Genomic DNA, 22,581 nt, shown 5'->3' with positions numbered 1-22,581 from the left:
ATTTTTGGTTAAGAGAAAACTGATCAGTTCCTCCCAGATAATGTAAGGTTTCATTAGAGTGAAAAATAAAATATGTCCTTGGGGTCAGTAAGTACTGCTCAAAAACAGGATGTGGTATGGCAGATCTGGTCCTTGTATAAAACTACTAATTTCACAATATCTGACTTTAAGAATTCCACATGCAGCAATGGTATTGGCCCCAAATCTCAGCCCTAGAAAACTGCGCTGCCTTCTGAAGGGAATACTTGGAGTCCTTTTGGGCCTCTGGGCTAAGCTACATAAAAGCAAGTTGAAGAAGTACTTGGTTTCCTTCCATGAAAGGTGACATAATTCAGTATAAGGAAAGAAGCATACGGGGAAAGATCTTTGCCTTCAAATCCAGAGAAACAGGTCTAAACCATCTGCTTATGGCTTTCCCCTGGGTCTTACTCTGGCTCCTCCCCCTTGAATCTTGATTAGGGCACAATATAATGGCACTTCCTTCCTGGCTGGTCTCTTACCAACCCGTCTCGGGCCTGGCAAAGTGAGTCATTAAAGGGTGAATGAATGCAATCAGAGATCACCCTGTGGGAACCGGAGCTTCTAACTTTGGCTCTGGCTACAGTTAAGGCAGAGATGACTCACCACAGGTAAACTCCATCCACTTCTGCAGAAGGCCCTGACTCGTGCATCTCAGTGGGAGTGATGCATCTGAAAGGGTTTCCCCCAGGGCAGTCTGAGTCACAGGTAAGGAAGACTGTGCTTTTGGCTAACTTGAAATAGGAAAAAACCAGAAGAACTTCACAGTGTAGAATCCGGTATATTTAAAGATAAATGAATCAGATCTTAAAATAAATCTTCAGAAAAAGTAGGCAAACTCTGGTTTTACTCATGCATCTTATACCAGAGTTCTTTGGATCCCTGAATTTTCTTTGAACACCATACCTATGAACTCAGCCTACTACCAATTCTCGTAGGTGTCAGGCTCATCAAAGCTCTTTACAGATTTGGAAAGGAAATAGGAGGCAGGTTTTCCTCACAGCACGAATTTTAAATTTCTTAGGTATAATCCATTCCCACCCAAGATTTCTCCCTTTAGTTTCTTATGGTCTCTCAGAGAGATTTTTTTTTTTTTGAAGGCTGCATGCTGATGCAGGTCACCTTCAGGTAACACATTTTAGAAGTTCACAGGAAAACTTTACATATTAGGGAGCTCTGTGATTTTCCCAGCTCAGTCCTTAGGCTCCATTATCTTATTTATGTCTCCACAAACATCCAGATGAAAAGTGGGTCTCAGGAAATAACTGCCAGCATTGGAAACCAATTCACCAACCAACCAACCAAAAGCTGTTCTTTGAAACTTAAAAATCTAGAATAAAGCTTGGTACTAAGTGAAAGGCACGTATGGAGCCCTTCAGTTCTAGGAAGACTTGACTTAAGGAATAATGCAAAGTGTAAATCATTTCTTTTAATTAGGTCCATTTTAATAAAGTGTACAGAAGTTTACAACTCAAACAATTATCCATAAAAACTAGCAGATACATAAGATAGACCGCACGAAGTGTGCAATAACATAAATCCAAGAGTCTGCAAAAAAGAGGTATTGCAAAAACTGTTAAGATTGACTCTATAAATGTCTCTTTCCCTTTCCCATGTTCATAGTCCTTGAGATTGCATGCACATACTGTTTTCTGAGGTCGGATGACCTCAATATTCTCACAGTTGGATTGACCTCCTCATTCAGTCAACTCAAAATATAGTCAGTAAAGGGAGTTCACCTCTTCTTCCCGGAATGAGCATGGTCCTTGGCCTGTATTCCGTTTCTGTCAAATGACATTAAATGTTCCCTCTGAATTTCAAAGTAACACCTTACAGGCCTTGTAGTGTTCTAGTCACTACTGCCCTCCCAATACCACACATGAACAAAGTGTTTAGGTCAAACCCTATTGAGTTTCATCCTTGTGGATGAGAAAAGCATGCTTACTGTGGAAATGAGTCTAAAGCAGTGGCTGCTTTCTCTCCCCTTCATCTAGAACAACTCCAGTTCTAGCTCAGAAAGTTGTAGGTAAACAGCACTGAATTTACTCACTTCAAATTCCTACTGTCACCTCTTGGTATTCTTTGGATGCCTTCATCAGGAGGTCTTTAACACCATGGCAGAAAGCCTGAGGATACACACATGCACACACTCCACGCACACTCCTCAAATAGGAGTCTTTGGTAGACTCAGAGTATAACTGATTTGCCATTTCAGAAAGGAAAGGTGATATTGTCTTCTCTCGCCCCCAAAGTCTCACTTTAACTGATATTGGGGAAAAAAACATTTCTGCCATTTCTTACCAAAAGGAATCACACAGATCCCTCTAACATGTATATATGGTTCTCTTATAATGCAATGTAGATAACACTGACTTGATTTCAAGAACAAAACATTGCTATTATAAACTCAACATACTGTCACTCATATTGAGATTGCTGAGAAGTAGCTCAGACTAAATTTCTTATGGAATTACAAATTACCTTTTACAGGTTGTTCTAGAGTCCCTTCATGCATAAACCTGCCCCTGTGTCCTAGGAGAGCACGGGGCTTTTGAGTTGTGTCTCTGAAGAGTAAGGCCGGGCTTCCGCCAACCTTCCTTCTAGTCCATAAGATATGGGGAAGGTGAACCATTTCATTTTTATTTAGAATTATTCCAGTGTGATATTAGCACAGGCTAGGCTGAAATTTAAGAAGCAACTGTTTAGAGTAAAAAGGAAGGTAAATAGAAATCAACATGATCCTTCAGTCTTCTCTTTCATTCCCCACTTATTGGTATGGTTATAATAGGGGAATGTCAAATGAGGAAATGAACAAGCAAGGTAAGCCACATAGACTTGTAGCAGTAGAGAAAAACCAGAAAAGATCTGGGTCTGTCAGTTTAAGGATGGGATCTTAGGCATCACACGTTAGGAGGCCTGATTCCTAATAAAGGTCAAGGTGCAAATGAGGCTAGCAGGACTGTAAGTCAGACAGCAAGAGGCATCCTGGCAATTGAGACACTGTCAGTGTGAATTCCCACATCAAGGGTGAGCAGCTAAGTTGTTTTCAACAACCTAGTAAATTTATCTTAAGGTGAAAGAACACAAAAACAATCCCCAACTAGATACTACTTTTTATTTTCAAGCATTTTGAAATTTTCCGTTAAGTGAACTTCACAAGTTTGCAAGTGTTCTGCTGGTTAAAACCAATCAATCAACAAACAGATAGTTGACAGTCATTTGGAAACGCTAAGAATTTAAATTACATGATTCTGTTTAAAATCTTCATGTTTACTCCAGAAGGCAGGATTGGAGGTTCAGAACTCAGGAATGGCTGTGGGCATCTAGAAGGTGCTCCTATCTCCTTAGAAGGTCTTTTCAGTGACTCTCCTATGTACCTTTCATCAGAATAATCTGGGTTCATATAAAACTGCATCTGTGTGACCTGCAGCCATTCCAAAGCTGACTGGCCTGTGTTCTCCAATTTCAAATTCAAAGACATGGCAGAGAATAACATTTTTCCTTATTAAAGGGACCCAAGGGGCTCCAACTTAAGTAGTATCCTTCCTGCTAGAGAGTGAGTTAGATCTCACTCTTCTCTGGTTTCCTATAATAAAATTGTCTATTTGATACAATGCATACATATTCTATAACCTACATTTTGCCAACTTTTCATTATAGAAACAAATATAGCATGAGTGAATTTCTATTGCCAGATCACTCTGGTGATTACACCTAGCTTAAAGAAACTGAAATCTGCTACTTTATGAGTGAGTGAAATGTCCACCAAACAGTTGAAAACATTGATGTACATCTAATCTAAAACTTACTAAATAATGGGTCAATAAGATATTGGTATTTTTCTTAAAAGTTCAGAAAGAAATCTTGGTCGCCTGGCTACACGCAGACCTAATATGGGGGTGTAAATATGTACACACTGGTCCACACATATGAAATTTTCAACTCAACAATGAGTGAGCCCAAAATGAAAAAGAATTTGTGGCCAAGATATCACTGAATCCTGTCCAGCACCTGCTTTAGCATCCAATTTTGTTCATTTTCCAGTATAATAAGGATTTGAAGCTAAAGGGCTCTCCGTGTAAGCCTGGTGGCTCAGCCAGTAAAGAATTCGCCTATAATGCAGGAGATGGAAGAGACGTGGGTTCAATCCCTGGGTCGGGAAGATCCCCTGGAAAAAGAAATGGCAACCCACTCTAGTATTCTTGCCTGGAGAATCTCATGGACAGAGGAGCCTGGTGGGCTCCAGTCAGGAGTCGCAAAGAGTCAGACACGACTGAGTGACTAAGCACACACACAAGTGTAGGCTTAAGAAGCAGATATGCTGAACATTTTTCACCACACGTAAGATAACTTCGTTAATTCAATAGTGTGTGTCAGTCGATTAATGTGGATTCTTTAAGAGTTCATCAGTGCATGCTGTAGGTCAATGTTAATGTCTAAATATATTGTGGCTCACTGCACTCCACTGAAATGGAAGGTCACGGGTTCCGGCATTCTGTATCATATGCATAATGCATGTAAAACAGAAAACAAACTAAAACAAGAAGTGCAGTATTTTGTTGACTATATGTTTTCTTTTTCTCTTCAATGTTAGCTGGCTTTAGTTGTTGGAAACATGCATTTGCTACTTAACTCAAAGCACCCCGAGCACTCCTGATTTCTTAAAGCTAAATTTCCCAGATTTCCAGATTCAGGATGGCCTCTGCAAAAATCTTTAAGGCCTCTACAAAAATCTTTTATCTTTATTTTTTAAATTTTATTATTTTTTTGCCCGCACTGTGTGGCATGCGGGAGCTTAGGTCTCCATCCAGGGATGGAACCTGTACCCCCCTGCACTGGGATCAGAGTCTCAACCACGAGACCACCAGGGAAGTCCAGAGAACAATTTATCTCTAGATGATGCATTTAACCTATATGATCCAAAGATGATCAGCACAGAATCCACTAGTTATTCGCTAATAATGAATGTAATCCAATAATCCAAAAGCTTTCACGCATCATTAAGGACACAAAAGTAATTTGTATCTATATTCATTTCTTGTTCAAAAAAGGGATTTACAGAGTCTCCACCCAGCATAGGTCTCTAGCAAGAATAAAAGAATAAAAAAGGAATATAAGCTCAGCTTGACAAAGGATTCAATTATGTAATAAGACCACCATAATTTTATTGATTTCATCTTGAGAACAAAAACAATCAGGAAGGATTGATCAAAAAACCAAAGGAAAGTCATTTCACAGGGCTGTTACAGAGGTAATCCTGAGTAGTTTCAAAGGGTGAATTAGAATGACCTTCCACTGTAAGAGTTTCTAGGATGAACCTTCCTTGAATATTCCCATCTTTTTCACTTCTGAACAGTATGAAACGGCAAAAAGATAGGACACTGAAAGATGAACTCCCCAGGTCGGTAGGTGCCCAATATGCTACTGGAGATCAGTGGAGGAATAACTCCAGAAAGAATGAAAAGGTGGAGCCAAAGCAAAAACAACACTCAGTTGTGGATGTGATGGGTGATGGAAGTAAAGTCTGATGCTGTAAAGAGCAATACTGCATAGGAACCTGGAATGTGAGGTCCATGAATCCAGGCAAACTGGAAGTGGTCAAACAGAAGACAGCAAGGGTGAACGTCGACATTCTAGGAATCAGCGAACTAAAATGGACTGGAATGGGTGAATTTAACTCAGATGACCATTATATCTACTACTGTGGACAAGAATCCCTTAGAAGAAATGGAGTAGCCATCATAGTCAACAGAAGAGTCTGAAATGCAGTACTTGGATGCAGTCTCAAAAATGACAGAATGATCTCTGTTCGTTTCCAAGGCAAGCCATTCGATATCAGGGTAATCCAAGTCTATGCCCTGACCAGTAATACCGAAGAAGCTGAATTTGAATGGTTCCATGAAGAACTACAAGACTTTCTAGAACTAACATCCAAAGAAGAGTTCCTTTTCATTATAGGGGACTGGAATGCAAAAGTAGGAAGTCAAGAAATACCTGGAGTAACAGGCAAATTTGGCCTTGGAGTACAGAATGAAGCAGGGCAAAGGCTAATAGAGTTTTGCCAAAAGAACGCACTGGTCATAGCAAACACCCTCTTCCGATAACACAAGAGAAGATTCTACACATGGACATCACCAGACGGTCAATACTGAAATCAGATAGATTATATTCTTTGCAGCCAAAGATGGAGAAGCTCTATACAATCAGCAAAAACAAGACCTGGAGCTGACTGTGGCTTAGATGAACTCCTTATTGCCAAATTCAGACTTAAAATGAAGAAAGTAGGAAAAACCACTAGACCATTCAGGTATGACCTAAATCAAATCCCTTACGATTATACAGTGGAAATGAGAAATAGACTCAAGGGATTAGATCTGATAGAGTGCCTGAAGAACTATGGATGGAAGTTCATGACACTGTACAGGAGGCAGTGATCAAGACCATCCCCAAGAAAAGGAAATGCAAAAAAGGCAAAATAGTTGTCTGAGGAGGCCTTAGAAAGAGCTGAGAAAAGAAGAGAAGCGAAAGGCAAAGAAGAAAAGGAAAGATATACCCATTTGAATGCAGAGTTCCAAAGAATAGCAAGGAGAGGTAAGAAAGCCTTCCTCAGTGATCAATGCAAAGAAATAGAGGAAAACAATAGAATGGGAAAGACTAGCAATCTCTTCAAGAAAATTAGAGATACCAAGGGAACATTTCATGCAAAGATGGGCTCAATAAAGGACAGAAATGGTATGGACCTAACAGAAGCAGAAGATATTAAGAAGAGGTGGCAAGAATACACAGAACTACACAAAAAAGATCTTCATGACCCAGATAATCACAATGGTGTGATCACTCACCTAGACATCCTGGAATGTGAAGTCAAGTGGGCCTTAGGAAGCATCACTCTAAACAAATCTAGTGGAGGTGATGGAATTTCCATTATTTCAAATCCTAAAAGATGGTGCTGTGAAAGTGCTATACTCAGTATGCCAGCAAATTTGGAAAGCTCAGCAGTGGCCACAGGACTGGAAAAGTCAGTTTTCATTCCAATCCCAAAGAAAGGCAATGCCAAAGAATGCTCAAACTACTGCACAATTGCACTCATCTCAAATGCTAGCAAAGTAATGCTCAAAATTCTACAAGCCAGGCTTCAACAGTACGTGAACAGTGAACTTCCAGATGTTCAAGCTGGATTTAGAAAAAGCAGAGGAATCAGAGATCAAATTGCCAACATCCGTTGGATCACTGAAAAAGTGAGAGAGTTCTGGAAAAACATCTATTTCTGCTTTATTGACTATGCCAAAGCCTTTGACTGTGTGGATCACAATAAACTGTGGAAAATTCTGAAAGAGATAAGAATACCATACCACCTGTCCTGCCTCCTGAGAAATCTGTATGCAGGCCAAAAAGCAACAGTTAGAGCTGGACATGGAACAACAGACTGGTTCCAAATAGGAAAAGAAGTACGTCAAGGCTGTTTATTGTCACCCTACTTATTTAACTTATATACAGAGTACATCATGAGAAATGCTGGACTGGATGAAGCACAAGCTGGAATCAAGATTGCTGGGAGAAATATCAATAACCTCAGATATGCAGATGATACCACACTTATGGCAGAAAGCAAAGAAGAATTAAAGAGCCTCTTGATGAAAGAGAAGAGTAAAAAAGCTGGCTTAAAATTCCATACTCAGAAAACTAAGATCATGTCATTTGGCTCCATCACTTCATGGCAAATAGATGAAGAAATAATGGAAACAGTGTCAGATTTTATTTTTTAGGCTCCAAATCACTGCAGATGGTGACTGCAGCCATGAAATTAAAAGACGCTTGCTCCTTGGAAGAAAAGTTATGACCAACCTAGACAGCATATTAAAAAGCAGAGACATTACTTTGCTAACAAAGGTCTGTCTAGTCAAAGCTATGGTTTTTCCAGTAGTCATGTATGGATATGAGAGTTGGACTATAAAGAAAGCTGAGCGCTGAAGAATTGATACTTTTGAATGTGGCGTTGGAGAAGACTCTTGAGAATCCCTTTGACAGCTAACCAGCCCATCCTAAAGGAAATCAGTCCTGCATATTCATTGGAAGGACTGATGTAGAAGCTGAAACTCCACAACTTTGGCTACCTGATGCAAAGAACTGACTCATTTGAAAAGACCGTGATGCTGGGAAAGATTGAAGGTGGGATAAGAAGGGCATGACAGAAGATGAGATGGTTGGATGCCATCACTGACTCAATGGACTTGAGTTTGAGTGAACTCTGGGAGTTGGTGATGGCCAGGGAGGCCTGGTGTGCTGCAGTCCATGGGATCACAGAGTTGGACATGACTGAGCAACTGAACTCAACTTTCACTCCTGCTCATGTAGACTTTAACTGATAATGACCAAGGTAAGAATTTGAGGTGGAAATTTTCATACTCGTTAGCCAAAATCAATCAATTGGAAAGATAATTCAACACTCACTGTTACACAGAAACTTCAGAAATGATCATTGGGAGAAAAGCCCAGTGAACGTTTAGCAACCTCAAAAGTGAAGGGCTGGCACTGCTGAAGCCTCAGTTGGAAAAACCACTGCTAGGAGCCCTGATCCACTGCCAATTATTTACCTTTTAACCTGGACAGCTGAAATAGGTGGAGACTAAATTAGAAAAAGTCTTGAGAAGTATCTGTTTATATTTTACTGTCAAGATCCCAGAATTTCAAATTTTAAAATACGACACTTAGTCAATGGCAATCGAGTCTGGCATTCAGGCTTGATTCTAGGATGAATTTCTCATAATTCTTAAGTCATTAATCTTGGTTGGTGAGCAACTCTCTCACTTCTCCAGCTAATGAAGAAATCATGAACATTTACTACCAGTCACAGGCAACTTTCAAGTTGAAACACGAACTGCTTCGGCAGAAATCTTCCCACTGAGATGTAAGTTTCAACTTAAGGCACTAATAATAAAGGGCATGAGAACAGTCAAGAATAACTCAGAGCTTTCCAGAAATAGAAGACATTTCAAAAACACAAGTCAAGCACCTATCTGACCTGCTTCACCATCCGAGGGGACAAAGAATGGAAAGGTTCTCATGGCTGACTGGTTCAGCTCTTTTCCGTTCTCCCAAACTTATTTACATGTCTCAGGTTTCTACTTCCTCAAGGGGCAGACGAAGGTGACAAGGATGTGGAAAAACAAAAAGCAAATCTAGTTTGTAGCCTAGTCTCATGATCAATTAATTTCGTAATGACATGATCAACTAATTTCGTAATGACAGCATGGAGTGCTCAGACCCAAGATTTTTTAAATTACTTGAGTACTTATTTAAATTATTTAGACCCCAAACCCAGTGGTTGGAACTCTAACAAGGTATTCTTTTCTTTTGTTCTCAGGGGAAACTGTATAAGGACAGTTAATTTTTCAAGACTTTGTAAATGAAATGTTAATAGCAAATTCTAAAGGAAAAAACAATCTACTTAGAAAATTGCATTCCAGCAGGATTTTCCTACTCATTCCAATAAATTAAATTTTGCCATGAGAAAAGAATGCAATAAAAACAGGGTTCACGTAAGTTAGGTTAGGAGAACAAATACCAGCAAATGAGTGATTGTGGAGGTACGCGAGGTGGGACAGGATTTACCTAAAGGAAGAACGTTTCCTGTGCAAACAGAAGTGTACACACACAGCTGTGCACTCACATGAATTTTTAAAGTGTGCACGTGGGAGAAGGCTCCACACTATCAGACACCAGCACAGAAATCTCATGTTTGCATCTCTACAAAGGTAAGGATCTAACACACATTACACACCCACCGACACTCACGCATGAGGACCAGGGTGGCCTACAGACTCAGATCCAGAGAAGCTTTCTAGAGTTGCTGGTTTTAGAGGAATGATTAGTATCTTCAGGATCACACTTCCTTTTGATGAGCAGAATTTTTATCTTGTGTTTCTTTCCTGAAATGTACCCTTTTCAAGAGTATGAAACCAAGTCTGGGAGGAACTCATCTTAATTCCTCATTAGACATGACTCAGAACAGGAACTACAGGAATCAAAGTAGCAATACCATGGCCCCTTCGGGAAGTTATTTCTGGATTTACTGACAAGCAGTTTGAGATTAAAACAGTTTCTAGGCACACAACAGAAAGCAGAGTTCTGGGTGGAGGTGAAGATGGACACACTCACCCAAAGTCCAGAAATCAATATAAACAAAAGCAATGAGCATAACTTAAGGGAGTTTCAACTAAGTATCACCTCGACTGAGTTTGTTGACTCAAGAAGTTCTGCTCTGACTCACGGAACTGAAAGAGAATAATTGATATAAATCTTCTCAGGAAGGCTCAGCTGGGAGTGATGTGGTGGGTATTGAGGGTAGGGTAGAGACAGAGGCCTGAGGCTCAGGCATGGCTCCTAAGGTTTCTGTTTGCCTGACTTTGAAGGAAAGGGTGCTAAAGCAAAAGGATCAGCAGCTGGCAGCTCCGTAGTCCTGGAGGCAAGGGATGTGATGGAAACGGAGCCAGCTATCGACTGCTTATTGGTTTGCGAAACAATTTTGTAGGCAGCAATGGGCTGGGCTTCTGGATTCGGCTCATCTTCCGGGCTATAGTGACGGGAATATTTGGATAAAGACTGGGGGCGGAATGGTTTGCCTGCCACGGGGCCTGAGACAGCTTCTTTCTGGGGCTGAGGTCCTTTGTTTCTGTCATTAGGATGGGCCCCAGATTCCAGGGAAGAGCCCCTGGAAGAGATGCTGTCAAGATGGTCTGCTGCTTGTACAGGATGGGAGGGGAGGTTAGACGGCTGGGCAAAGCCAGCAGTGGAATACTGAGCTCGGGCGGACGGGTACACGGCTCGATCCAGGCCTGGGAGCAGAGGGATGTCATCGGTCTGACTGAGGAGACCGGGCTGCTCCTGGGCGGGGCTCTGGGCAACTGCTGACTCCTCCATGCCTTTCTTCTTGGTAAAGGGAGCTCTCAAGAACACATCCGTCTCCTCTGGCTGGGAAAGGGCCACGTTGCCCTTGGAGACAAAGGGGGCTTTGGCAAAAATGTCATCAGCGGGAATCCTTGAACTCCGGAAGGGAGCAGTGGCAAACACATCTGGCTCACCGAGTCCATCAGCGGTCGGCTGGGTGAGGGCTCCGAATTGGTTCTTCCTCCCACCTTGCGAGGCCTTGGCCTGCGCGGAAGTGACCTCCGGCTGAGTGAAGGGAGTGGCTCCTCCTAGCTTCCCCTGCGGAGGCTTGCAGCTCTCATCCTCTTCCTCCGACTCCAAGAGCAGAGGGCGAGAGCCACTGCAGTCCAGCATGTCCCCCTCGAGGTCGGTCCCCTCCTCTTCACTGCTGTGGAACGAACTGTTGCTGGAAGGGCCATCTCGGGCCAAGTAGTCAGATTCTAGACTGTTCTGAGTTTTCGTGCCAGGTACCCGGGAGGGGTCCGGGTACAGGGGAAGGCCTTTAACACCCGTCGATTCTTTAAAGTGCTCTACAGTTATTACAGGAGAGGGAATGGGCTCTCTCTGGAGACCTAGAAAAGCACAAAATGCAGAATTAATGCACTGGTCCGTTCAATGCTCCCTGGAACACTCAATGGTCAACCCGCGGCAGGAACATTGTGGGACCAAATAATGGATGTTGAAAATGGAAAAAGGAAAAACAGAACAAGAAAAGTCAGGCAAGGAAACGGCACACAAATTGGAACACAACCAATCACGGTCGCACATTTCAGAACATGAGGAACAATGTGGAGGAAAGGAGATGAAGGTGTTAGGCACACAGACATTCAGCGTTAACTATGCAATGCTCCTGCACGCGTGGGGCCAGGCACTGACACCTGCTCTACCTGACTGGCTCTGGATGGAATGAAAAACCCAGTCCCTCATCTCCACATCTACCGTGACAGTTCCGGCTGATGCAGAGATACTGTCTGGGGACAAACTCAGTTCAGATCTGATGTGTGGTCCCCCCTGCCTGTGACTGCACCCCCTCCTCCAAAAAAAGCAGAACATGGCTGCTTGATAAATACACAATTACTTGACGATTGACATAAGCACTACTCAAAGAGTGTAAGAGCCCCAATATGAATACTGAAGGCACTTTTCAAATGGGAGATATAATCAATATCACACTAAACAAATCACCTTCAGCTGGAGTTGCCCTGGAATTTTGTTTTCAGTCTTCCAAGTTAGCAAAGGTCTCCTCTGCTTAAATGAATCCATCATAAGCTTCTTTAAGCAAAAGGAGGAAAATGCATAGGTAATTACAGAAGTATTTGCAAACTCTAATATACTAATCGATTTCTATCTAGGTAGAGGTGCCTCAGGGTGCTCTGGCTTTCAAGATCAAACAGACAATTATCAGAATGCAAGAGAGCTTACCTTCCAAAAATATTAGCAGGTTAGAAGTATGTCATTGGGCACATGTTAGCAAGAGGGCAGGAAAAAGGCATATGTAACTAAGCAAGAAGAATCCAGAGAAAAGGGTGATTGGGGGCAGAGGTATCATGTCATCATGGGTTTCCCAACCCACCAGGGGAAGAAATTACAGGTACCATGATTCGAATTCTATAGATGATTCAGAACCTCTGTACAGAGGTAATTCAATCATCCTCTCCCCACATTACCCTCTCCCCTTCTATGCAAACCATTGGGTAGTAGAAACATCTGCTAATTTTCCCCTGCTAAAGTTTCTGCTTGAATTAAGCACACAGAACACAGCAGAAGCAGCATCAAAATCAATTTATTGGGAAACCAGTTACTTAAGAGACATTACATTGTAAAGAGATGTAGAGAGCGATCTGAACATTTTTAGAGATATTGTACAAAAATACTATGTTTCTCTGAATCCTGTAATTTTTTTAACAGTGCTTATTTTTTATTTTAGTGCTTCTTTTTAAATAATTCTGACCTTAAGTATTGTTTTTGGAAACAAAGTTGCCCTCCCCCACCCTCCCCAACCCCTTCTCTTTCTAAAACTGTGAATGTATTTGGTAAATTTCAATTTAGAGAGTCTTTAAGTTAAACTCTGTACTGGTGCCAAAAGACTTCCTGAAGTTTTTGAAGCGGATAAATGTTTCCTTGCACCGTAATTTTAACATGTGAACAGGAAATAGATGGAATGCCTTCTCTCCCTTGCAATATATGTGAAGGGACATAACTCTGACCTCTCAAGCAAGCATACTGATATTAGATCTGTCACAGTGATCCCCAGATGATGGTATCTAGGAGGAAATTCAAAATGCAATAGGGCAGGGAAGTTTTCCAAATTAAGATTTGCTAAGCAAAGTGGTAGTAACCACCCCTTCCAAACTCCTTGAACCACTTTCTAACACGGTATCAGCTGTACAAAGTTTTTAGTTCTCAAAACTAAGGCATGGCTTCTTATCTCCGAAAACAACTCTAAGTGCCGATGCAATTCTGTGGGAGAGCAACATACTCTTAGGAAAGAACTGACACATTTAGTTAAACCAACTCTGGCCACCATATGGACCAACAATGAAAATGAACACTAATTTGACGGGAGCTAGTGTTTGGGGGAAATTTTAGTGGAATGCAGTCAAATCAAATTGTAAGCACAGACCTCCAAAAAGCCTATAGAACGTGGGCATCTTAGATGCCTGCAGAATTAGATGACATTTTGAGAGCTGGAAGGTACCAAGTAGGGGTGCCCATATCCAGAGTTGGAGAGGCTGGAAGGGCATTCCTAGCCTATATAAACGATTTATGTTAAAAAGCGAGTTCTTGGTCAAGTCAACTGTAAATCTGCCAACTCCAAGCATTTTCTATGACTTTCATAGTGAATGATAGGAAAATCATACCTAAAGTTTGCAACAACTTTTTAAAAATGTACACAGTCACAAAAATACTATAACATTAAGTTTGACGGGAGAACTAGTTTCCAGTTCTTCAAAACAAGACCAGACCTATTTGATCTCTGAGCATGAATCTGCTCTATAGGATTAGAAAAGTACATTTAAAGGATTCTCCTGAAAAGGCCCAATCTGTTAACCTTTCCATTCTTTTTAGAGGAGGTGCAGTATGACCGAGGCTGAGAGCAACTGCCCTTTGCAACTCTCCAAGCCTGGCATTCTGGAGACCAGAGACAAGCGGTGGGTATAGGGTGCGCAGACATCCACATCCCCGCAGGGAATTTTGGTAGTGGCAGCACAAGAAACAAAGCAGTCAAGAGAAGGAGGAATTCTAAATAACTGTAAACAGAAGACAGACATTAAATCTTGTTGGCGGTTAGAGGGTTTCATTTTTTTTTTCCTTAATATGAATGTGTTATTGTAGGAAGGGAAAGCTATGTTTTCAGGGTGAACAGTCCTTATATGTGAAGATAGCCTTGTACTGTCAGAAAGACACGTTAGAAGCCTTCTGCCTGTGAGCGATGAAAGATTTACACTAATTTAACCTCAGTGTCTTGGCCCATTTCCTTTGCAAACCAATGGCTATGCATAGCAGACGTCTTGTGACCATAAAACTCAAAAAGCTAGCCAGTTGTTCTTGGGGTGTGGGGTGATGGGGCGGGGTGGCTGGGCTAAACCCCAGGACCTGACCTCACAGAGTCAGGGTCTCCCTTATCAAGCATAAGGATCTTCCTTATCAAGACGTTTAAGGTGGGGCATTTTGTTCTAATTCTCTCAAATTAAGTCAGGTCTCTCTCTTTTTTGGTTTAGCACATTAAATTAAGCAAAAAGTCAAAATACACTTCTTTTTCTTGCTTTGATGTAGGGACTATGTGAGAGGTTAAGGTCAAGCATGCTGTTTCAACGCTTCCACTAGGGATAACTCCATTTTAGTCTATTTTGAGGCTCCAAACTCCAGTGTTCTTCCCTGGAGAATCCCAGGGACGGGGGAGCCTGGCTGGCTGCCGTCTATGGGGTCGCACAGAGTTGGACACGACTGAAGCGACTTAGCAGCAGCAGCAGACTACATCAATTTCAGTGAAGAGCTTATATGCTTTGAAGGAAAGATATACCCACAAATATCTGATGATTTTGCAAAGACTCTCACCAATTCCCCCTTAATTTCCCAAGCAACTCAAAGTGCTGAATGATTTAGAATAGGTTACCCCTGGAAATTTTATCTGATGGATACAGTGAAGGCCAGTGTTCCCTTAAAAAAGAAAAATCGAAATCTGAAGTCTGCAATTTCAGGCTGGATCTTCCTGAGTGCCATATATCATAGGTGACCAGAATTTCACTTTTTCCCATACTACAAAGTGAAATAACAATTAGAAGAAGCACCAGAGACATACTTCTTGCCCCAAACTGGAAATGAAGACTTGGGAGTATTGGAAAACCTTCTCATTCAGTTAGTTAGCAAATAGAAAGCAAAATACATCCCTTCCCAAGAACTTCAGAAAGCCAGCACCAAATGAAATCCATACTCTTTCAAAGTTGAATCAGGGAATCAGATGTACTTCAAATGTATAATTTCCATGACCTTTTGCTCAGATAAGATCAAGCACTTGGTTCTACCATAAGCTGTGCAGTTGCTCTAAAACCTATGCCTGGGAGCCAACACTGGCTAGTGATGCTGTGTCTCTCAAGCCAATGGAGCAATTAAATGAGAGAGATTTCTCCTTGGGCATAAAACTGCTGTTGCCAACACAAAATGTTTAATTAAATTGCCCTGGGTGCATCAAAGATTAAATTCAAGGAGGGTAGCTGCAAATATGTGCTCCCTTTTACAACTCTACGTCTGGTCGTATCAAATGCAGGCTCACAGGGGTTTTCATCTCCATGACCACAGGTGAAGCCAGGGTAGCCAGGACTCATTAAAACGTCCTCGGCACGTCTCTCAGATGTGTTTGCACGGTACTTGTGCACAAGTGCTTATTGTCACTCAACAATGTGTTTAAATGCTTTTGGAAAAAAAAGTGGGTTTTCAGATCAAGAAAAGAGTAGCTATTGTAGGTTATTTATAGCTCTGAACATCATGCTCCCCATTGAACAGATAAAAGTCTTTATTTTTCTGTATGTTTACATAAGAAATTTGTTTACAGACTTTTTTTTTTTATACAATACTTGCGTAGCAATGTTCAAATTTCACATTTGTTACTCTATAAGATAGCTTCATGTACCTCTGTTTGCTTTGTCTTCTTGGGGAGGACAGGAAAAGGTCTATGGTAAATACACATATACTTGACGAGGGGGGTGTGCAACAGGGCAGAGGAGACTCCCAGGGAAAGAGTGAACTGAGGCCACTACATCAGAGTGGGAACCAAGGAGACACCTTCCATTCTAGCAACATCACCACTTGGTAATTCTGCATAGATCAGCTCTGACCCAGAACCTCTCTCCCTGATCATAATGAAAGGAAACCCAAGACAAACAAAATAGTATCATGTTACAGTTACTTGAAATGGAGGCCATCTGGGATTCATTCGGACTCAAGAAATCCAAGCACATCCAGCTCCAGGAGCATCATTAGTGGGGAAAAGGAAAAGGCTAACTTTGTGTTGGTAAAACTATAGTCTCTTGGGAGGAGTGAAAGATAGCTTTGTAATATCTGGAGTGTTTCAGTAAAGGTACCATGTTAAATATCCATCTAACAATTTCTTTATCTGGCAGCCTCTGATTAGCTGAATTCAATACTTTGGGGGCAATCCTGTCATTTTTATCTCCAAGCTTTAAGTGCATGGCTACAGAATTCTGAATCTTATAAACTGAGAAAATTAAAGACTCCTGGAACTACAGATAAATATCAGCATGGGAGACTTTGTTTTGGCCCGAGGTATCTACAGGGTGTATCTTGTTAGCTGACTTCATAGGCTTCCATACCGCTGGGCTGAGGTCAACCCCAAAAGTCCCCTCCTTCCCCCAGCACTGCTGAAGGTAGAACCGTTCCTGACCTGGGGGGAAAGCTGTGTTGGTTTGAATTTGTCAGGGGAGCTCCCCAAAAAGATTAGAAACAACACTAATAGTTCATCTTGAGAAAAACAAGTTCTTTCCTTGGTTTGTTCCCCTATAATTATTAGCAATCCAAGTTCCATAATTCTTACTTGGGAAGAGGCAAGTCCAGTATCCAATGACATTAAACAAACTGACAGTCTCTTTCAGAGGTATTATAAAACCCATATTTTTCAATTTTCTAAGCCATACTAAAGACAGGCAAAATCACACAAGTTCCTTTATTCAGAATATTAAAGAAATTAAGACTGCACAGTCCATTATAAGGTCTTCTCTGGGAATTTTCAGTGGATTATTCTTCTGACTATCTTCCATTGTAACCGCTCTTCAGTGTAGGGGAGTGGTTTTGCTTTTTTGGAAACATCAAATGTTACTTAGAACCAAGAGTGGTAAAAAAAAAAAAAGGGTAAGAGCATAGGTTCAGATGCTGAAAGAGATACTAATTAGATGATAATACAACTGATTTTCTTATATTTTTAAAATAAATGGTGGCAGCATCATTAAAATAAGTATTATTTTCCCAAGTAAAACTAGATGCCTTTGAAGGGAACACTCAATTAGATGTCACAATTCTGATATGTCTGCTAAAGAAATCACTAACTATAATCATATTCACAAATGTCCATTTAAACCTTATCTCCTCTGAGGCCTGTGTTTTCACTGGGACTTGAATTTGGTGATCTAGTTATCTGAATGCTGTAAAGGGGGAAAAAAATCCAATTTGTGATGTTTTCTGGTTTAGTTACTATTTTGCACAGTTGGAATAAAAGCAAATCAGAAACATATGCTTACAGTATTTGTCCATTTTAAAATAGCAGATCCTTGATTACACAGTTTACAATAATTGAAATCTGATGCTGTTAGAATAGGTAGATGCATGTGTGTAATATTGAAAAAAAGGAAAATCTATGCCCAACATTCTGTGATGACTTAGGGGTCTCTTCAGATAACCAAGAGAGCAACCCAGGTTAGCGAAAGCCTACTGTAATTCTCTAAAATATAAATACTACTATAGTAATAGTAAGAGCTATGGAAGATAACTGAAGGACATCAGGATTATCTAAATCCTTCATAGTCCTCCTAAAGCATCATAATAAACACTGAGAACCCTAGAATTCTATAATCTTAAACACCATCTGGTCCAAAGTCATCACTGTAGTAAGGAGCAGCAGTTCTAAGAAGTGAAGCTCCTGCTGAAGGCCACTTGCCCAGGGACTGGCAAAGGTCACAGGAGGAGCTTCCAGGGGGCCTCTCCTGCCCGGATCTCTTCTCCCACCACCCACATCTATGAAATGAAGTGGATGAGCCAGAATAATCTCTAAGGTCCCTCCTGTAGCTCAGTCTACAGTTTCAATGTTCTATCAATTATTAGCACACTATGCTCATCTCAAACCCTTTTAGCTCAGGGATGGTGCTATAAATGAAAGGAGGCCCCAGTAAAGGAGGCCTCAATAAAGAGTCACTCATATGTTTTCTTTAACAGAAAAATAGTTCTATCCTTTGAAGCCTTACTCCTAAAGAACAAACTCAAGATAATTTCATGTCATTATCCCCCTCAGGCTTCCTTCCTCCACCCAGTCTCTCTGGTTTCTAGTCTGTTCATTTTCATTAACATTCTCTATTAAGCTTTATTGAGCCAGATGACTAGATAATATATCTCAATGTAATTATGGGTAATACATGAAAAGGACAATTGAGAGACAGCTGATTTCTAAACTGTACTCTTCGTGGCTTCAATTACATTAGGAAGCTAGATATTTCATTGTATTTCTAATATATATGTATGGAAAAAAAATCAGATTGGAAAACATAGGCATAAAACATTATTCTTATTTAAAAATAAACACTCTCCTTCATTTACATATTCTATGTCTGGGGAAAAGAACACTATTTTGATTTTCAGTAATAATCCTGTCCATAAAAGGGCAAACCAAGTCCCATTTTCACTGTCCAATCAAGGAGAGCTTTTCAAGCATATCTTTTTTAACTCTCAGTAGGAAGGTTGTACCTCCCTCAATTCTGGGAATGACTCATTATCCTCACAGAGGCCTGTACAGCATGTATCTAGTTTCAGCTGGCACGGAAGTACTTAAAGTCAGAAGGAAAACTGAAAAGTTCTGACTTCTCCTCTGCTGCCTTTCAAAGGCTTCTGAAGCTTGACCTCTAAAGTACAGTGTGTTGCAGGCTGTTGTTGCTGTTCAGCTTTCTTTTTTCCCCTTAAAGTGCAAACGTGAGAAAGCAGAAACAAAAGTACTAGACAGGGAAACAAGCAAATGGACCTGGAATTTTTTTTGGTACAAATCTGATTAGCTAAGAGGTTCCCTTTTGACCATGGAAATGGCACTCTAGGAAGAGAACCAAATGAGGTTCTCTGTGCCCACTTCTTTTCAAAGGGAGATTTTATAAAACTGCTTTGCATGTAAAGAAAAAAATATACTTTAGTGAGGAAGGACATGTACAGAGGGTGACCATAAGGCATGTTGTCACGTCAGTGCAGGGGCCTTTATTTATTTTATGAACAATATTCTAAGGTTAGTGAGAAATTGCTTTTTGTTTTTTAATCTAAGAAGCCAAGGAAAACCAACTGAACATATTTCACTGGCTGTGTCCTTCAGTTCAAACATCAGAGAGAAAGAAAGGTAAGTAGCCAGAGTCAAATTGTGCCTAGTGTGTCTGCATACTTATTTCTGATTATCTGAAAATAAACAACATGCTTATTCTACAAAGACAGAGGACCTGCTGAAAGCTAATAGCAACACACAAGTCTATTCAAAATGATTCCATATGTTACACTGTAGGGCTGCTGTGTAGTTAGTTATACAAGGGAAAGAGATCAAAACCCTGTACAGACACCTGATATCGGACTTGAAACGCCAAGTGGAAACAGAACTATTCAGTGTCTTCATTTATACACAATTTACAATATTTGATTCAAAATAAAAATCACAAGAAAAATACATCTGTTTCTGCTACAATTCCTTCCCTTCCCTCATCCACCCCCCAGTGAAAAGTCTTCTAATAAAAGGTATCATATTACCATATTGTCTTGTTTTGGTCTAATTCTGAGATCCCGGCTTGGGATAGTTAAACACTAAAAGGAAGGGCAATACTTGGAATTTATATAATGTACACATTTTATCCAAGGATCTCAAGTACTTGCGGTCATGTCTCCAGATCTGAGAAATCACGGTTCAATGGAAGCCAGAATGCTGGAAGGATGCTGGGCAGGTTGCATGGGGTGTTAAATCTCTTCGCTAAGTCTATGATCAAACAAGGTCAGAGTTGGTTGGCTAGAGCTGGGCTCAATTTCTCTTTCCGGACATAAACCATCAGTCAGTTTTACCCTCTCTTAAACCACACACCCATCTCTAGGTTACTGCCTAGAGTTAAGACCAACTGAAGAAGCCATGTCCTCAGGATAATGCAGCAGGATAGAAAAGCAAAAACAGAGAAACACATTCATCAGCATCTGGCCAGAGGAGATGGGGTTGGGAGGATCGATTTGGGAGGCCATTCCTAGCAAGAATGAGACAAAGGTGTCAATTCACTAGTTTCAGTTACAGTTAAGCTTGTGGTGGAGTCGATCCCATTAGAGGTGAAGCTCATGGCATCTAGTGCTTGATGTAAGATAATGCTATTGAAGAAGGGTAATGAGAAAACACAGCAAACTAACAGGGAGGAACTGGCCAAGAGTATCTGGAGGGCCAAAGTGATTTTCTTTCCTTATCATTTCTACGGGAGAAGGCAAGGGATAGAAGATCAGGGCTAGAGGGCCCCTTATTTGCAGATTAAAAAAAATCATTTTCTTATAACTCCGTAATGAAAATGTGTATTACGGTATGAAGGTTACAGAACTGCATCTGCTACTGGGTCACGGCTACAGGTCTATGAGCTGATCCACCAGCAGCAAAGACCTGGCTAGGTTGGGAAGACTGGACTCAGAGCTCCCACTGCTGTTTCTAGAGTGCCCACCTGGAAGTGGAGAGATAGGAATTCAGTACAAAACACAGAGGGTTAAGGTTTAGATGTGCAGAATAAGCAAAGGAGAAAAAAAACAAAACAAAAAAATCCTGGAGAAGCAACAATTTACATTTTGAAAACTCTTACATGTTAATTTTTAAACATATAAATTAGTTATCCACCACCTCCCACCAAAAGTTCAGGCACTGTGTGCACACCACACTGTAGGCAGAAGATCTTGCAAAGAGCATGCTATTTTCAAATGAGTATCTATTTTGCCTGAGAACTGCTGGCTGTACATAATTTCCAAATAATATCAACTCACTTCCCTGATAAAGTAAAAATCAGTAATTTTTGATTTGGGGAGGAAGTAGTTATTAAGACTACTGCAATAAAAACATGCTTTAAGAATACATAGATGATCTTATGGCAATTCAGTGCTTTATGGCATGTTCAAATAACAAAGAGGAAAAAAAAGATACTCCACAAATGTCTAAAAGATGCAAAATGGTGTCAAAGCACCATTATTAATCTCTTTGGGAAGAGTATTTATCACAGATTGTTCTAATTATGATAAAAAATGTTCAGTTCATTTTTTGATATAGATCTTCAGGTTTCCATTTACTGAAGATCACTATTTTTAGCTTGATACTTTGTAAAAACCAGCTTTTAGTCAAACTATTAAATAGTTTCCTTCTCTCTAAATAAATACCATAGTCATGCTTTAAGATACCTATATTAGTATCTTTATGTGTACTTCCAACTATCTATACTGGTCCAGCCCACAGTGATTGTTATTACCCCCAATTTCTTTCATGAAATGTTAATGCTTTCCCCCCTTTCTACATTAGGTACATTACTATTTTGAAGAGAACTGATATCAAGCTCTTTTCTTTTCCCCGGCCTCTCTTTCTTACCTTGTGGGTTTTTGGTTATCAATACAGGAATAGGGTCAAACTCATCTTCTGCCACCTTGTCCGAGCCCTCAGGGACATCAAAACCTGAGATGAGATTACTATCTTCCGCAGCTTAACACAGAACGCAAGTACACAGGCAGAAACAACAGAGGCAGAGATCAGCAAATGAGAGCATACGCTAGGGGCAACTGCACAATCACTGTTGCTTTTAAAGATGAAAAGGCTTATTCTCCTGAGTTGAAATAAAAGTAGTAAAGCTGGAAAACTTGAGGAAATTGAAAAAAAATGCTTTAGAGCTAGCCATGTTAAGACTTTCATAAATGAGAAGGGAGAAGGGTTACAGGAAGAGTTCTCCCTACCTTTATATGGTCATTAAATATACTTATTGTGAAAGATCTCTTCAACATCAGTAATTCATAAAGGCAAGGGAGTTAGTCATTTATCTTCTTCATTGAGCTAACAGAGGCTGGAGTAACAACATTAGAAAAACTCAAAACCAGAGGTAGCAGGGAGATAATTAGTTGCCCTTTAAGAAGTAACCACTGTATGTGCTAGTGCTAAGTCATTTCAGTTGTGTCCGACTCTTTGCGATCCTATGGACCATAGCCTGCCATACACAGACAAAACAAAACAAAATACTTCTGAAAGGACACGCTGCCTTGTGATTGGGAAAACAGACTTTCAAACTGATGTCCCAGGAATACTGGGGCACAAGATCGCATGCACTGAGATTTAACACAGAAGTTTGCTAGAAATTATTCTCTATTCTATAAGCAAGTGCTAGCTGAGCACCAATTTTG

General features: G+C 40.6%; 1 protein-coding gene across 23 annotated transcripts in view; it reads right to left on the bottom strand.

Moving 5' to 3' along the window:
- Positions 1–1,441: 1,441 nt before the first annotated feature.
- Positions 1,442–22,581, bottom strand: part of AAK1 (AP2 associated kinase 1) — a 171,253-nt gene continuing 150,113 nt past the window's right edge. For 10 of the 23 annotated variants that reach the window (XM_060412009.1, XM_060412014.1, XM_060412012.1 and 7 more), the window contains one exon: positions 1,442–11,516. In XM_060412009.1, the coding sequence (XP_060267992.1) occupies positions 10,402–11,516 (1,115 nt within the window). In that variant the 3' untranslated portion in view covers positions 1,442–10,401. Of the gene's footprint in view, positions 11,517–12,711; positions 20,877–21,781; positions 21,893–22,581 lie in introns of those variants that run through there. The other 13 variants (XM_027966663.2, XM_060412006.1, XM_060412005.1 and 10 more) reach the window with 2 other exon arrangements.

This window comes from Ovis aries, chromosome 3 (assembly GCF_016772045.2).
Source record: "Ovis aries strain OAR_USU_Benz2616 breed Rambouillet chromosome 3, ARS-UI_Ramb_v3.0, whole genome shotgun sequence".
Taxonomy (NCBI): domain Eukaryota; kingdom Metazoa; phylum Chordata; class Mammalia; order Artiodactyla; family Bovidae; genus Ovis; species Ovis aries.
The sequence above is the reverse complement of the archived record's forward strand: the minus strand, read 5'-3'. Positions and strand labels throughout refer to the sequence as shown.